The sequence below is a fragment of the Aulonocara stuartgranti genome, assembly GCF_965226115.1.
Source record: "Aulonocara stuartgranti genome assembly, chromosome: 5".
NCBI classification, from domain to species: domain Eukaryota; kingdom Metazoa; phylum Chordata; class Actinopteri; order Cichliformes; family Cichlidae; genus Aulonocara; species Aulonocara stuartgranti.
The window spans coordinates 16986388-17003289 of NC_138943.1; the positions used below are offsets into that span (position 1 = coordinate 16986388).

At 42.3% G+C, this 16902-nt stretch overlaps 2 protein-coding genes across 8 annotated transcripts; both read right to left on the bottom strand.

Annotated features, from left to right (window-relative positions):
* Positions 1 to 418: 418 nt before the first annotated feature.
* Positions 419 to 8678, bottom strand: fam83e (family with sequence similarity 83 member E). 5 transcript variants are annotated; one of them, XM_082532873.1, is made up of 18 exons: positions 8077 to 8678; positions 7267 to 7916; positions 6685 to 6831; positions 5665 to 5789; positions 5152 to 5574; positions 4837 to 4893; positions 4695 to 4766; positions 4536 to 4589; positions 4396 to 4446; positions 4235 to 4291; positions 4091 to 4141; positions 3929 to 3985; positions 3797 to 3847; positions 3634 to 3692; positions 3500 to 3548; positions 2850 to 3051; positions 2554 to 2760; positions 419 to 1663 (listed from the first exon to the last, which is right to left on the bottom strand). In XM_082532873.1, exons 2-18 carry the CDS (start codon positions 7723 to 7725, stop codon positions 1505 to 1507), a joined length of 2280 nt encoding a protein of 759 aa, XP_082388999.1. In that variant the 5' UTR covers positions 7726 to 7916; positions 8077 to 8678; the 3' UTR covers positions 419 to 1504. The 5 variants fall into 5 exon arrangements, with proteins under 5 accessions (XP_082388999.1, XP_082389000.1, XP_082389001.1 ...); XM_082532874.1 differs by lacking the exon at positions 8077 to 8678 and adding an exon at positions 7985 to 8072; XM_082532875.1 differs by lacking the exon at positions 8077 to 8678 and having other exon boundaries at positions 4695 to 4745; positions 7267 to 8060.
* Positions 8679 to 8745: 67 nt separating this feature from the next.
* On the bottom strand, positions 8746 to 15176 carry emp3a (epithelial membrane protein 3a (MAM blood group)). Of its 3 annotated transcripts, none has more exons than XM_082532897.1 (6): positions 14980 to 15176; positions 14004 to 14153; positions 13767 to 13894; positions 13464 to 13566; positions 10436 to 10576; positions 8746 to 9222 (listed from the first exon to the last, which is right to left on the bottom strand). In XM_082532897.1, the coding sequence occupies exons 3-6, from the start codon at positions 13842 to 13844 to the stop codon at positions 9047 to 9049; spliced, it is 498 nt and encodes a 165-aa protein (XP_082389023.1). In that variant the 5' UTR covers positions 13845 to 13894; positions 14004 to 14153; positions 14980 to 15176; the 3' UTR covers positions 8746 to 9046. The 3 variants fall into 3 exon arrangements, with proteins under 3 accessions (XP_082389023.1, XP_082389022.1, XP_082389021.1); XM_082532896.1 differs by having other exon boundaries at positions 14004 to 14190; XM_082532895.1 differs by lacking the exon at positions 14004 to 14153 and having other exon boundaries at positions 14980 to 15171.
* Between the last annotated feature and the right edge of the window lie 1726 nt (positions 15177 to 16902).

Below are 16902 nucleotides of genomic sequence, written 5' to 3' on the forward strand. Positions count from 1 at the left end.
TTTCTTGTGTCCTCTAACATAACTGTGGAAACATAATGAGCCTGTTTTATATGTATTTTCAACCACTGTGCCATTGTTTTCTACTCTCTCTTATTTACCATTAACCTCCTTAGACCCGAACTCTTCCACGGCATGCATTTTTTATTTCTATTTGATATTTGGGCTGATTGGGTCCTGATGAATGTAAAAACAAAGATTTACAAGATTTTTTTTTTTAACCTAATTTTTGTTTCTGAGAAAAATGAGAGCCTACCACCATAGATAGATAGATAGGCACACACACACACACACACACACACACACACACACACACACACACACACACACACACACACACAATAAATCTTCACCTAACAGAACTGAGATACACTCCTGCTTACACGGGACACTAAATTGGATAAGAGGAAAAATGGATGGATGGATGTGCATGTTTATTTTCTCTCCTTGCTAGAATAACTGAAAGATCTGAAAATGTACTTTACAACAGTAGAGGTAGAAGTCGAAGGCCAGTATAAGCAGTATGACAGTTAAACTGGATATTTTCTGGTAACATCATTTGTAGATGAGGAGGCCCAGATTACACAAAACAGGTTTAGTCTGCCAAGTTGGCATTGTTAAAATATGAAAAGTGATAAAACAGAATTTAATTTCACATTCTAACTGTGATTTTCACCATAGAATTAACAGTAACTTCAAATAGTAAAACAGTAAAGCCCCCCCCCCCCCCCCCCAACAAAAAACAGGAAAAACTAAATTATTTGATGATGTAAAATTACAATACATTTCACTATATTTTTTTGAAAGGCAAATAAATATATTCAATATTTAACCGCAATGTTTTCTGTGCTACGTTATACATGAGCTATAGCAGCAGAAGACCACACATGGTGACTCCTGTCAGGTAAGAACAGGACAATTGATAAGTCTCGATTTCTGCTGCAACATTTGGCTTTCAAACTTGTGTTTCTCAAACTTCTTTTATGAACATGACAGTGAGTTCACTGTTTTCAGACATCCTCCACAGTCACCAAATATCAGCAGCCATGTGATGATGTAATCTCAATATGGACCAAAATCTCTGAGGAGTGTTTCCAGCACCTTGTTGAATCTGTGTCTTGAAGAATTGAGGCAGTTCTGGAGATAAAGACCAGCAAAGTGTAACTAATGAAGTCATTATCAGTTCATCATCAAAGATCTAAACCCCCCAAGGGGCTCAGTGAAGTCACTTCTATGAACATTTTAATCAAAAAAGATGTTTAGCAAATAACAGAGTGGATATTTTTCCTGGTGAGCAGCAACAATATGACTATTTTACATGTAAGTCACCGTACATGTAAAACATCGTATCCATAATGCCTGTTATCCATGTGCCTGTTACTAATGCTTTTCATTACAGTCTCTGCCTGCTTTGGCTTATACTTTAAGTAGTTAACACTGCAGATGTCGTAAAATATCCACTGCCAGCCGGTTTCTTTGCTTTGTGACAGAACGTGTTCACAGTATATCACTCGTGGTTTTCTCCCGCTCCTCCTTTCTTCCTTCCCGAGTCCACACCGAGAAAAGTGTAACTGCGAGGCCTCTCTGTGGGCATTAATGTGGACCTCGCTTTGTCGTTCCTCTTTTCCATCAGGGTAAGACCAGGTGTTATGTAAGATGGCTCATACTGTCAGGGAAACAGAAAAAGAGTATCAGATATTGGCACTATGGCACTATAGTTATATACTTCTCACATATGAGTGAATTTAAAGTTAATGCTACCTTTGCTTTTCAACCTGAGGGTAATTACAGAGATAAAACAGACTACTTAGTTTCTTTTCTTTTTTTTTACTCTAAAACAGTAGAAATGATTCTTGTCGCTTCTAAAATATTTGAAAAATAAATTACATGTGATTTCACTCATTCAGACAATAACTTTTTTTTAAAAATTTGATTGTAGTTTTTAGGGGTCACCAGCCAAAAAGGCAGAAAACCCTTGGCTAATTTGTACTTTCTACACGTATGTTTATCTTTTGTTTGCAATGATTCAAACACATGGATTTTACTAAAAGGAAATTTCACTAAAAATAAATTTTTTCTTTTTTTTGGCTTCTTATTACTTACTTCAGAGTTCTAAGATGATAACTTTTAATACTGAGGAGAAGAGATATTTGCAAAAGGCCACTGTTATGTTTTTGTGGAGTGACAACTGACTTAATTTCAGGTTTATTTCTATAGTCCCAAATCACAATAACAAGGTTCTTTATATTGTGAGCTAAATGCACTGCAGTGTAAGTAAAACCCCAAACTTTCAATTTATCTCCGATGAGCAGCACTAGGAGGATTCTTCCTTTTAACAGGAAGTAACTCCCGGCCAATCCAGGCGCAGGGAGAGGCAGCGATGTGACATAACCCCTCACAGGGATTAAGGGGGAAGAAAAAAGGAGAGCACAGAGAGAAAAGGGAGAGCCTCAATAAATATCTTTCTAAGTCTCTAAGTCCTTTAGTTAGTTAGTTAGTTAGTTAGTTAGTTAGTTAGTTAGTTAGTTAGTTAGTTAGTTGAATCTGCACACTTACAGTGGGCCTGGTATATCTCGGCACTGAGACTCTTTTCTTTTCATGACTTGTAGCTGCGTCTTCCTTGCTCAGATCCCACATGGACTGGGTATGTATACTCTTTGATTCTCTCTTAAGCAGTCCTGAACTGGTATGTGGAATTTTCCTCATGATGTCGCTCAGAGCGGTGAAGTTATCCTCCCTGTGTATGCTCAAGATTATCGGCTTCTGACAGGAGAGAAATACATCTTAGCTTTTCTAGGAGCTCCATATCAAGATGAGATTGAGTGTTTTGAAAGCAAAAGCAGGTTACTTACTCTAGAAGATGGCTTGTTCACCATTTTTTTTGCAATATCATCTGTTTTACTCTCCTCTTCTTTAATAGAGTACCTTCTTGCCTGAAAAGAGTAACGCCTGTATGTTTCCTCGTTTGCTTTGTCATCATATGTAGATGTATTTCTGGTATATAAAGTCGTGCTCCTCTCTGATGGGTGGTGCCTAGAAGTGTCTCTCTCCATGCTGCACTCCATCCAGTAGGAATAAAAAGTGACAAACTTTATTTTAGACATTTTAGACCATTTGAAAATGAAACAACTCTGAATAAATATGCAAAAGGAAAGCTAAGGAAAGCTAAATTATAACCACCAGGCTTTATCCTTTAAAAAAAAGAAGTTTTCCTTGTGTAAACATGTCATTTGAATATAAAAGGATAGAAAAGTAATTTAAAAAAAAAATCATACCAACACACACACACATACACACAGAAGAAAAATCTGGCATTATTTTAAAGTAGGTACAGTTAAAATGCTTATGACCAGCTTTTCTCAATAAGCCACAAATGTGCTGGATACAATAGAGTACGGTACAATATAATCTACAAAATACACAATTTGGACATTAAATTATTATTTATACAATTATTTCAATAACTTATTTTGGTGCCAGATATTTGGACATGACATCTTACCTTTTTGTTCTTTCTAAAGGAGCTGGCTGTGCTGATGAGGACTCCCTGCTCCTAAATCAAGACCAAGATCAAGATCATGGAAAAAACAGAGACAACTAATTGTCTTAATCATAGCATAGCTAATAATAGGACTTTCTTGAAAAGTAATTTTTCTATGACATCAGTTGACTCTGGAGGCAGATTGTCGTTGACCCTATCAAATACAAATATCTGTAAAAACATCCTACAAACATATACAAATAGATATATTTGGACAAGAAATTGCCAAAGAAAAAACTTGTATCTTGTTGATCTCACCTTTTTCTTCTGTCTGAAGTATCCGGCTGAGTCGAGAAAGACTCTCTGCTCCTAATAAATAATCAAGATCTTAAATGTTTGTGCAAACGAGCTAATAGTCTTAATAACAGCATAGCTCATAATAACACTCACTTGAAAACGGCTGATTTTTCTATGTCAGTTGCAACAGGAGACACGCTTTCAGATAACCTGACAAATACATAAATCTGTAAGAACGTCCTCAAAATATAGATATATTTGGACGTGAAATTTTAAAATTAATAATTATTTTTCCATATATCATGTTGATCTTACTTTTTTACTCTGTCTGAAGTAGCTGGCTGAGTTGATACGGGCTCTCTGTTCCTGTGAAAACAAATAAGATCCCAAATATCCTCAGCCTGGAAAAAACAGACCCCTAATAATCTCAGTCATACCACAGCTAATAACAAGACTCACTTGAAAGTTGATTTTTCTATGACATCAGTTGCCACCGGAGAGATTTTGTCTTTGACCCTGTCAAACACAAAAATCTTTAAAAACATCCTAAAATATTTACAAATAGATAAATTTGGACAATCAATTTAAAAAAAAACTAAGTTGTATCTTGTTGATCTTACCTTTTTGTTCTGTCTGAAGTATCCGGCTGGGTTGATAAGGACTCTCTGCGCCTATGAAAATAGTCAAGATCCCAAAAGTTTGTGTAAAACATTGACATGGAAAAAAAATCGAATAGTTTGAATCATTACATAAGACTCACTGGAAAGTGGATTTCTCCATGTCAGTTGCCACTGGAGAAAGGCTGTCTGTGATCCTGTCGAATTAAAAAATCTTCAATAACATGGTGAAAATATACATATATTTGAAAATGACAGTCTAAAAATAATTCTCTTTTTTTTTGGTGTCTTATTGATTTCACCTTTTCGTTCTCTCTGAAGTAGCTGGCTCTGCTGTCAAAGGCTCTCTGTTCCTATGAGCATAATCAAGATCCCTTATGTTTGTGTAAATCATCGACATGAGCTAGTAGTTCAAATCATAACATAGCTTTTAATAAGACTCACTTCAAAGTTGAGTTTTTAACAACTTCAGTTTCCACTGGAGAGAAGTTTTCTTTGAATCTGTCAGACACAAAAATCTGAAAAAAAAACATCCTGCAGCACAAAATATTGAAAATATCCAGTTTGCTATTCTGGAAATTACTCAGAGAATAATACAAAAGGGATGGCAGGTTAAAGCAAGAAGCAAGAAGATCAGCTACAGGTTTGGTTAAAGGACAGAATAAATTCTGGCCATGAGAATTTTAAATATGTCTGCTGTATTCTGACATATTTATTCAAGGACTGATGATGATGTGGAGACTAATTCAGATACACTACCTTCTTTTATCCTCAAGATGGTTTTGGTTGTTAGTAAATCCATCCATTAAAGGTGTGTTTTTATCTAACTGCATGCTGTTCTGTAGCGCCATCTCCAGCTTCACCACTTCCCCATGAAGATACAGAGGACTGGTTGGCAAGCTGCTTTCTTCTGAAAAAACTCCCATCTTATCCCAGTCCAGAGGGGAAACAGCACGTGGGGAGGGAGGGTCGGTGATATCGGGATCAACAGAGATCCTTTTCAGAAGTCTGACAGCTGAAATGTCTTTAAGCTGATGGTTTTGGTTCACATGGGTTGCAGTGGAAAGAACTGGGAGTGAACTAGCATACAAAATCCTGAACTCCCGGTCAAATGCATCAACAGCTGGTCCCCTCAGGACGGTGATCAGCTGCCGGTGCAGGTGGGTATCCGTCCAGGTGAAGCTGCAGAATTCAGCAACAATGTTTTGAGTCACTTTCAAGCATTTACGCCTCACATACAAAGACAAGCAGGTGGAAGCCAAATCTGTTTACCTGTAGCTGCCGTGGATGACTGTGTCTAAATCCACCAGAATGAATTTCTCATTCATTTCCCCAACCAGCTTTCTTCCATCCCTCAAACCAAAACTTCTCCCACCAAGAGCTCGGACCCGTATGTTCTGTCAAAACACAAGGTTTAAACTCAGCATTGCATTACACTAAAACCTGTGACAGTGCCAAAAGCTGAATCGTCACATTGGTGTGTAACGCTGTAAGTACTGTAGGTACAAACAAGACCATGATCTTGATATGATTAAGTGGTACTTTAGGTTTCAAGGTGATATAATCAATGCAAAGGAGTGTAGGCTTGATCCGCTGAGGATACAAGAAAGAATGTCTAAAAGTGCATGTAACAGGTACGACTGTGTATACACTTGGATTTAAATTGATTTTGTGGAAAGGATTGGATATAAGTGTAAACAGGGTTTTAATTCAGCATTCTATCCAAGTATGGCTGAATTCTGCCCTGATTTTACCTTCTGTTCATCTATTTCATGAGCAGCTCTAATGAGAATGCTGTCTTTGCTTGAAAGCAATACAAACTCCATTGAATGCTGTGCAACCAGTTTAGCTGTGTGGCCGATTCTCTGCTACATTCCTACCATCAGCTTGTCAAAGCAAAAAGACAAGACTTGCAGTTTGAGTTCCAACATATGTGCACAGAGTCAAGTAACTCAAACTGAACTAAAGCAATAAAACTACATTTGAAAAGCATTTTTAACTTAAATAAATACAAAAACTAGACTTTGGGAACAAATGTGTGCTTATAGATGTCACTACAGTAGCATGGGACATATGGGAAGTGTTTTTAGTTTCATTCTTTTTCAGCTTAAACAAATTTGCCACCACATTGAGCACAACAAGACTTTGTTGCACATGTTAAGACCAGGATAGCAAATGAAAATATCCCATTCCACAATGCGCTGCTGTGTCCAACTAAAATCTTTGTTTTATTTACTGCCATGTGTGAAGGATGGCTGCTAGGTGTGTGCTGATTTGTATGTGTTGACTCACTGGATGCCAGAGCCTGTTGGACGAGAACTTCTCCTGAATGGACCTTTGGTTCAGGATGATGTAGACAGGGACGCCCCGAGAGGCAGCACTGTGTAAATCTCCAATTATTGCACTATCTGTCAGTCTGTCTATCACGATGGCAATTACCTGAATGACATGAAAATATGCATGTATATAATTTAGCCTGCATTTTTAACTAAAGCCCACTTCTTTCAGTGTTCAGGCCTATCATAAGAATACAATCATAACAAAAAGAAATGATGAAATCATAATGGCTAAAAGTTAAAATTTGATGGTTAATTATCAGAGAAATGCCTAACAACAAAACGAGTTCTTTAGAGGAAGTGCTGCCTCTAAGGCTTTCTCTACGGGAAATCTTCAGGAGTGCAAAAAAAACCCCCAACAATATAAAAATATTTAACTCTAGGAGAAATTTAGCAAGCAAGACAAACACAGGCGTCTTCATCAGGGTCTAAGCATATAACTAATTTCCTTTTAGATATCCTGACTTTATGTACTTCATATGAAAACATAAGCTGTTTCTATTCGTGAAAATAATGAATCCAGCTGAAATTTGCGTACCTGTCTGGCTCTTTGTAACTGCCGTCTGATCACCTCTCTGACTGAAGGTTCCCCTTCTGCAGGAGGGCTGGTGTGGACTGTGACACTTGCCGTTACCGACCAGGGGGTTTTATGAGGCCAGCCCAACTCCAGGCCCGGGACTGGCACGTCCGAGTGGCAGGGAAAGTAACTGGAACAGAAGTCCTCCATCTCTGCCATGCTCTCTGCTCCATTCTCATGTTGTAGCCGCGGATCGTTGAAAGAGTAGCTCTGAACCCAGCTTTTAAACTGGCTGACCTCTTCAGAGGATAAGAAGCAGTCGGGGAGCTCTTTGACGACTGAGTAGAAAGCCTCTGGTCCAGCGCTCAGCAGCTTCTCCACTGCTTCTCTCTCCCTCTCACTATAGATGAACTCCGGGGAGGACTCATCCACCGGCAGGAAAACTGTATCCTCATCCAGACTCTCCTCGTTGTTTGACATGACTGTAGTCTTTCCCGGCAATAAGCGTTTACTTTTTTAAAGCAGTGAAACTCAACTCATGTCGCTCTCCAATCAAGAAAAACGGAGATTTTCATTCACTCCTCCAGAAAAAAAACAACTCACTATTTCCATTTATGGCAGTTCAGAGATATCTTGTCCTCGCTTGCAGTCGGACTCTACGATTTTGTCCCCTAAAACAACCAAAAAATAAAATAGGTTGAAATGTTTGATGACTAAATCAGCACTTTGTGAAACTCACCTCCTGGGCAGTTTGATCTCTTTGGCTCAAGTGTGATACGATACGTAAGCTGAGAGCAGCTGTGATTCTTCTGTGTGTGTCACCTCACCCACCTGTTATCTAATTTCATTAAAGGCTTCCACTCCTTGTTGCTGACACCATTCCCAGATTCCAGACATACTGCGGAGCTGACGGATCGCTTCAGATCACAGACACCCTGGCATGACTCTACTTTATCCCCTCTGTCTTCACAGCATATATTGCCGGTTTCCGATTGTAAAGAAGATGCATATACCTGTGTGTGAGGCGTGTAGTGGATTATAGTGCCATGCATGCTTTATCTGAGAAGCTGTCGTGCGCCACGCAGTGTTTTTTTTCTGGGACCGGTCCAGCCTGACGGGTAAGTTTACGGGTAACGTGTAATACTGTATCTAGCTCTGCATCAAACGGTGATAGGTGGAATCTGTAAGCTGTTTCATTTTGATTTCTTTGGAAGTGCTTTAACGAAGCTGTTTGTGTTTCTAAAGCACGCGGGAGTTATCACTGATTTTTCCCCCTCTTCTGTTCCGTTGAAAATGTCCTGAGGTTGCTTTGAAAAGATAAACAGCGAATGCCACAAATTGGTGAGCGATTGAATGACAAAGAGGGAGCAGCATTTTTGCAGCCACAGTGTTATGTCGTTAGATTAAACCTCCTCTGCTTTACAAAGCACTTACTGAGAAACAAAGGAAAGCCCACACAGACTGAACCCTTTAAAACACAGGAATGCTCTTTAGCCCAGCTCTGAATGCATGACCTTTTAATGAGTGCATTTTCTCATTGCATAAAAAATATATATAAACATTAAACACAGAAATTTATACATATATTTGCTCACTCAATTATTCTGTAGTAACTTTGAATTCCCTGGAAGCAGGAATAAGAAAACTGAGCTGTGGCATTTAAAGATGCACTTCATTCTCAGTCATCTTATTTCCTCATCATGTGTGCTTATACTCTTAACTGGAGGGACAGAAAGAGAAAGACAGAGAGAGACAGATAAGGTCTCTGAATAAGGTGCCTTCGCTTCAGCTTCTTGTTGGCTCACTGCTTCTTGCGCAGGTGGATGTACAGGACTCCACTCACGAGAAGCAAGGGGACGCACAGCCACGCCAGGATGAAACAGTAGCCAAAGTGTCCTTTGTTCAAGACTCTTGAGTCATCAAAAATCTCCTTTCTGTGGAAGGTGGAGATGAGGCAAGCGGCAAAGTCCGCGAAACCTGCAAACGTTTTAAAATAAATAAACAACAACAACAACAATAAAAAATCGTATTTTAAAACCACATTAGAGAGTGAGTGACATTGCTTAATTTTACAGTCATCGGGTGAGGTGATGAACCTGATACATTGGTTCACACTAACACCTGTCTGTTATTGTTACACTTATGCGTTTTGTTCTTTACGTTTATTTACAGTACTGTGAGCAGAATTCCTCAGGATTTTGAGCCCTAAACGCTCAGCGAGGCTGGTGGGGGGCAGTCAGAAGAGAGAGGAGCATTTATTGTCACTTTAATACACATCTATGATGACTCCCTAAAATATAAGTACAATCATTTTAAGGTTTTAAATATCAATGGTCATATACAGTTTTCTCTTTTATTAAGAGAAGAGGAGCCATGTCATTTGACATATCAGTGCTTTCCAACCTCCAAGAGCTGTCTGTCATGCTCTACCTCACTGGTTTCTAAAGATGCAGCATATATATCCCTAAAAAACAAAAAGATTGTCGGTTGGTCTGTTCTGATTGGCTGCCTGTCCCAAAACCGAAAGTTCTAACTGCAGGTGGGAGGGGCTTCTGTGCCTCAGATGACCATCTTTGGAATATATGGTCTCGCTGAGCGATTATCTGAACATCTACTAACCGAGGCTTACAGGAATTACTTGTACATACTTTTGCCTCATTATCTGAAAAGTAGGTTTTGAGCATGCACCAATGTATCAGCAAAAAAATAAGGAAAAACACAATAAACTGACTTTGAAGGTTAAAAACACTTATTTTTTTAAGTTTTAAGCAAGTGGTAATAAGACAGGAGCTAATACTGAATTTGTTGAGGACTAGATACAGCTGTGGTTTAACACACGGTGGTGCTCTAGTGAGCCACAGTTTAAAGGTGTGAATCGTGCAATTACTTTGATTATAATCACAACCATCAGGCTACACAAACTGTTGTCAGACCAGTTTATTGATGTTTTGAAGTGCACATGAGATAAGAAAACTGTTTGATGACAAGAAAATTAACATCTTTGTCAAACTTCAACCATATAGAAGAAAAGCATGATTCAAAAAGTTTGGAAAAATAAGAAAGCAACTGTTTTTAAAATTAAATCAATGTAATGGAAGTGTCCAGTCCAATTAATACAAAATTAGCTACTAATTGACTAAAATTAGTAAATTAGTTACTCTTTGCAAAGAAAGAAGAAGTCATTAAATACCTGCAAAGGCCTGACAGAGGCCTGTGATGTAGAACAGGCTTCCTCTGGACATGGTGAACAGCTGACCCAGAAAAACCAGGAAGGAGATTGAGGAGAAGACCACAGAGAAGACCATGAGGGCCTGGATAGACTGCAGCCAGTCTGGAAGAACAAGTTAAAGGAAGAGCATGGCTCACTATGGAGCTTTGAACTGTTATGCAATAGCCAGTGATGCAGAAATGAAATTAGAGATATGAAGTATGAAGTTGTGCGAGCTGGAGGCCCTCACCCGATGAAGCCAACAGAACCACATCATCTGCAAAAATCAGAGATGAGATTCTGAGGCCACCAAAGCAAAAGCCCTCCGCCACTTGGCTGCGCCTAGAAATCCTGTCCATAAAAATTATGAACAGAACCGGAGACAAAGGGCAGCCCTGGCGGAGCCCATCACCCACCGGGAACGAGTCCGACTTATTGCCAGCAATGCGAACCAAGCTCTTGCAACGGTTGTATAGGGATCAAATGGCCCGTAGCGATGGGCCAGACACCCCATATTCCCGCAACACCTCCCACAGGACACCCCGAGGGACACGGTCAAATGCCTTCTCCAAGTCCACAAAACACATGTAGACTGGTTGGGCAAACTCCCATGCACCCTCAAGTATCCTGGAGAGGATAAAGAGCTGGTCCAGTGTTCCGCGACCAGGACGAAAACCGCATTGTTCCTCCTGTATCCGAGGTTCGACTAACGGACGAACTCTCCTTTCCAGCACCCTGGCATAGACTGTCCCAGGGAGGCTGAGGAGTGTGATCCCCCTGTAGTTGGAACACACCCTCCGGTCCCCTTTCTTGAAGATGGGGACCACCACCCCGGTCTGCCAGTCCACAGGTACTGCCCCTGATCTCCACGCAACCTTGCAGAGGCGTGTCAACCAGGACAGCCCTACAACGTCCAGAGCCTTCAGGAACTCGGGGCGGACCTCATCAACACCAGGGGCTCTGCCACCAAGGAGTTGTTTAACTGCCTCAGTGACCTCGCCCCCGGAAATTGGCGGGTCATTCCCCTCATCCCCAGACTCTGCTTCCTCCTCGGAAGACGTGTCAGTGGGATTAAGGAGGTCCTCGAAGTATTCCTTCCACCGCCTGACAATTTTCTCAGTCGACGTCAGCAGCGCTCCGCCAGCACTATACACAGTGCAGGTAGAGCACCGCTTTCCCCTCCTGAGACGTCTGACGGTTTGCCAGAATCTCTTCGAGGCAGCCCGAAAGTCTTTTTCCATGGCCTCTCCGAGCTCCTCCCACACCCGAGTTTTTGCTTCAGCCACTGCCCGAGCCGCATTCCGCTTGGCCTGTCGATACCTGTCGGCTGCCTCCGGAGTCCCACAGGCTAACCAAGCCCGATAGGACTCCTTCTTCAGCCTGGTGGCTCCCTTCACCTCTGGTGTCCACCATTTGGTTCGGGGATTACCACCACGGCAGGCACCAACCACCTTGCGGCCGCAGCTCAATGCAGCAGCTTCGGCAATGGAGACGCTGAACATGGTCCATTCGGACTCAATGTCCCCAGTCTCCCTCGGAATGCTGTTGAAGCTCTGCCGGAGGTGTGCGTTGAAGATCTCGCGGACTGGGGCCTCTGCTAGACGTTCCCAGCACACCCTCACTACGCGTTTAGGTGCACCAGGTCTGTCCAGCGTCTTCCCCCGCCACCTGATCCAACTCACCACCAGGTGGTGATCAGTTGACAGCTCAGCCCCTCTCTTTACCCGAGTGTCCAGAACATATGGTCGCAGGTCTGCTGATACGATTACAAAATCGATCATTGACCTGCGGCCTAGAGCGTCCTTGTGCCACGTGCACTTATGGACACTCTTATGTTCGAACAGGGTGTTCGTTATGGCCAAACTGTGATTAGCACAGAAGTCCAGTCTCTATTGCCAGTCTTGGCAGCCGGGGGTCAGTCCGCCAGGGCCTCCGCTCCTGGCCGCCACCCGGCACACAATGCACCCGACCCCTATGGCGCCTCCTGCGGGTGGTGGGCCTGCGGGAGGATGGGCCCATGTCTCCTCTTCGGGCTGTGCCCGGCCGGGCCCCATGGACTAAGGCCCAGCCACCAGACGCTCGCCCTCGGGCACCCTCCCCGGGCCTGGCTCCAGGGCGGGGCCCCGGTAACCCTATCCCGGGCAGGGTAAACTGTTCCCTCGATGTCCTTTTCATAAGGGTCTTATGAATCGCTCTTTGTCTGGTCCCTCACCTCACCGCTCCAGTTCGCAGCCGAGTGTGAAGCAGCGGGAATGAGGATCAGCACCTCCAAATCTGAGGCCATGGTTCTCAGCCGGAAAAGGGTGGAGTGCCCACTCCGGGTCGGGGATGAGTTCCTGCCCCAAGTGGAGGAGTTCAAGTATCTCGGGGTCTTGTTCGCGAGTGATGGGAGAAGGGAGCCGGAGATCGACAGACGGATTGGGGCTGCAGCTGCAGTAATGCGGACGCTGCACCGGTCCGTCATGGTGAAGAGGGAGCTGAGTGTAAAAGCGAAGCTCTCAATTTACCGGTCGATCTACGTCCCTACCCTCACCTATGGCCACGAGCTGTGGGTAGTGACCGAAAGAACGAGATCGCGGATACAAGCGGCAGAAATGAGCTTCCTCCGAAGGATGGCTGGCCTCTCCCTTAGAGATAGGGTGAGAAGTTCGGCCATCCGGGAGGGGCTCAGAGCAGAGCAGCTGCTGCTCCACATCGAAAGGAGCCAGCTGAGGTGGTTCGGGAATCTGACAAGGATGCCCCTGGGCGCCTCCTGGGTGAGGTGTTCCAGGCATGTCCCACCGGGAGGAGGCCCCGGGGCAGACCCAGGACACGCTGGAGAGATTATATCTCTCGGCTGGCCTGGGAACGCCTTGGTATTCCCCCGGATAAGCTGGAGGAGGTGGCTGGGGAGAGGGAGGTCTGGGCCTCTTTGCTTAGGCTGCTGCCCCCGCGACCCGGCCCCGGACAAAGCGGATGAAAATGGATGAATGGAATGGATGGAAGTATGAAGTTAGAAATACTTTCTTACCACTTTGATTGATAGCAGAACACAACCAGGCTTCTGTGGCATTGTCATACATGCAGTAATGCCAGAGGTTGGAGACTTCTGATTCTGTCCAAACCCACCAGGTCTAAAGAAAGAAAGAAATTCAAAGTATGCTCACTCACACATTAAGACAAATATGCAGAAAGGCACATGGCACAAATCTACAGCTGGTATGTTGAGAAGCACCATTCTTTTGCTCAGTGCTCTTCATGTGAAATACAGAGTAACAGCGACATCTGTTGATAGAAGAGGGTAAATTATTTAACACAATTTCCCACGTCTCACCTTCTCAAGGGTGGCAATGACAAGCATGGCCAAGGAGAGCAAATGCAGCACCACTAAGGAGATGAGTAGGAAGACCATGGCTATTCTGAGATTCGAGGACGAGCCTAGAATCGGGTGTGCAAATGACCCTGTGAAGTATGTGAGAAAGTAAAATGATTAATTATTAAAAAGATTTTATAATTAGTCAGTGAACACTCCTCTTTGTTTTCTTCTTTTATGCTTTTTAAAGTGACCCACAGATTTCCGTGGCCTGACACACTGGACTCTTTGTCTGCTTCTGGGCAGTTTCACTGACAATCTCTGCTCATTTATCAAGGCACAGGCACGCCACACAGAAGGAAGTGGATGCAGGGGAGTTGCTCCATCTCTTTAGACTCTATCCAGTCTCTGAGGGGCACATGAAAACATCTGCACTCTGTAACATCTGTAAACAAACATGCAGTATGAAACCCTTATGCTCATGATCGAATACTGTGGCTTCTACTTTTTAAAATCTGGATATAAACCTCCAGCGTTTAAATGCACAAAGCATGAAAATCATATTAACGAATAAAAAGTTTTTAACGCTTTGTCAAATGATTTTTTTGTAAACAGGCCTCTGAGTCAAAACAAAACAAAACAAGTAAAACTATTTAAATCTTTTGATAAGTCAGCAAATTTACTAAAACCTAAATCAAATGTTTCCTCTGTGTGACTAATAACTGTCTCTGCAGTAACAGAAGAGAGGAAAATAAACACTTTCCTGAACGTTTGGGAAGCTCAAAGGGGAAATTACATAGCTAAGTAACAGTCTTCAGTTTCAGTAACACATCTGGATAAAATTATTAAATGATTTTTTTTATAAAGCCTGCACACTACATTAGAAATTCTCCTTTTAAGTGATGTTTTTTTGTCTACTTTTTCAAATTAGAAATGGATAAAATGAAATTTTGAATTTGATGTGTCACCTTATGAGTCTGTAAATCGCACGTCTGTTTACATTGGCACACTTCACTGTGTCGTTACCCTGCCAGGAGTTTGCATTGGTCTGGCATTACAGGGAAATGTTGCTCTTAAATCTCAGATGATCCAGAAAGACAGCGCTAAGTTATACTGTACAAAACTCCAGCATATCTCAAGATTAACACAGAAAGTGTAACTTCATAAAAGCTCAGAGAAGTATTTTGTTAGTCTCTTTATAATCCTCCCTAACAAGTGTGAGTAAACTTCTTACCCGTTTCAAAGCGTTGGAGTCGAGAGCTCGAGAGAGATCCTCAGATACTTTTCCCTAGTGACTCCTATCCACTATCTCTGCTTTTTCGTTCCTTGCAGAGGTTTTTGCTTGAACACTTGGAGAGAAGGGCACCGAGGAGGAATGCAGAGTTAGACATAGGAGGAGTTCTCTACAGCCATTTCCTCCAAACTTTCCCTGCCCTCCCCCCAAATCTGTGGTCGGGACCAGCCCGATACCAAAAAATAACATTCCTGTGGACCTGCGTGAACACAGAACATATTCTTTGCAGTTTCCTGCACACATCCCATCTGTACCGAAAATATGGGTCATAATAATAACAACACTGTGCTCATTAGGGGGTGTGTTGAAAAATGAAAAGGATCCCACAGCATTTGTCATGATACTGCTAGATGTGTGGGCAGCACATGATTAAATTGCTACAGACAGATTTATGTGCCAATGCTGCATTCCTGCTCATGCTGTTCATTGAGCCTTGCAGCTTGGTATGAACACCACTACATCACTTCCTACGTGAGGCGACGGAAGGACAGGAAATAAGGGCTGATTCCTGCCCACTTTTGATTGTAAATGTAGAAGAAATCTCAGACCACCCAGAATAAAACACACACCGTTTCATCCTAAATTGAATCCCAAGAGACGATAATGATTTGTCTTTAAACTCAACTTCATCAAGTGACGTCATTCACGGTAAAGGTTTACTTAATTGTCCTGCCAGGTAGTAGACTTTGTCTCACTAATGAGAGACTGTCTTCTGTGTACCTGAAGTAGTGTCAAGATTAAAAAATATCAAATACAGAAAATAGGAAGAGGCTGGATTATTTTTACTGTTGTATTCATGTTTAGGAAGCACTTTGGTTCATTGAATTGTTGCTTATTATGCGGTTTCATTACAGCGCCACCTTAATACACATGAACTTATTGAAGACATCATAGCCCGTGAAAGTAAAATTGTAGTTTTAAAAGTACAGTACTGGGCTTGAGATTGCATTTTGCTAGGAAAATGGGATATAGGTGCCAGCATTTATTGGAATATGTGCACACATATAAAACAAAAACAGAGTTTATACAATTCTAACAAGTTTCGTAGACAATGTTTGTTATGACCACCTTTATGCTCTCATGCAGCAGGCTTGGTTGTGGTTCCGAGGATCTCTAGAAGTAGAATTTGAGGCAGAGCCTTCAGCTCTTAGACCTCTCTACTATGGAGCCAAATCCCAGTTTGCATCCTGGAGACAGACACCCTTACTAAATTTAAGGTTAGCCTAAGCCCTAAGACAGCTGGGATAGGCTCCAGTGACCCCCCGCGACCCTGAAAAGGAAAAAGGAGAAGTGGATGGATGACTTAGTTATGGTGCTATAGGCTCAGATTTCACGGAAGGTACTGAGCACTTCTTGTCCATTCACCTCTTTTCACTCCTCAGGTGTTTATATCCCACTGCAGCATGTCCTTAAATCCTTATGTTCTCTTTCCTTCCTCTCTTTTCTATTCTTCTCTTTCCCCTTCACCCCCAATCAGTCACAGCAGATGGCTGCCCCTCCCTGAGCTTGGTGCTGCCAGAGGTTTCTTCCTATTTAAAGGGGTTTTTCCTTCAAGCTGTTGCTGAGTTTTTGCTCATAGAGGATCATTTGATTTTCCTCCAAATACTGTAAGGTCTTTAACATACAGTGTAAATTGCTTTGAGGCAACTTTAGGTGTAATTTGGCACTACCTAACTAAACCTGCACTGAACTGAGTTCACTGAGGCAACTTTTCTTGTCATTTGTTTTAAGTCATCGTCAGGAATAGTTCTCCACACATTTTAAAGGACATTTACCTTTTTTTCCATATCCAGATGATCCTGCACTGCTTCAGTGAGCTGAGGTCCAGGCACTGGGGAGGTTAACCCTTGATTGTGGTTTTCC

What these genes read in the sequence shown, in the direction of transcription:
- fam83e (XM_082532873.1), bottom strand. Translation starts at nt 7,725, where the DNA reads ATGTCAAACAACGAGGAGAGTCTGGATGAGGATACAGTTTTCCTGCCG. An exon ending in CCTTTAGAAAGAACAAAAAG is followed by an intron (nt 3,052 to 3,499) that starts GTAAGATGTCAT and finishes GATGGAGTGCAG; the next exon opens with CATGGAGAGAGACACTTCTA. An exon ending in CGAGATATACCAGGCCCACT is followed by an intron (nt 1,664 to 2,553) that starts GTAAGTGTGCAG and finishes TTTCCCTGACAG; the next exon opens with TATGAGCCATCTTACATAAC.
- emp3a (XM_082532897.1), bottom strand. Translation starts at nt 13,844, where the DNA reads ATGGTCTTCCTACTCATCTCCTTAGTGGTGCTGCATTTGCTCTCCTTG. An exon ending in TCATTGCCACCCTTGAGAAG is followed by an intron (nt 13,567 to 13,766) that starts GTGAGACGTGGG and finishes TTCTTTCTTTAG; the next exon opens with ACCTGGTGGGTTTGGACAGA. An exon ending in TTCTGCTATCAATCAAAGTG is followed by an intron (nt 10,577 to 13,463) that starts GTAAGAAAGTAT and finishes TTGTTCTTCCAG; the next exon opens with ACTGGCTGCAGTCTATCCAG.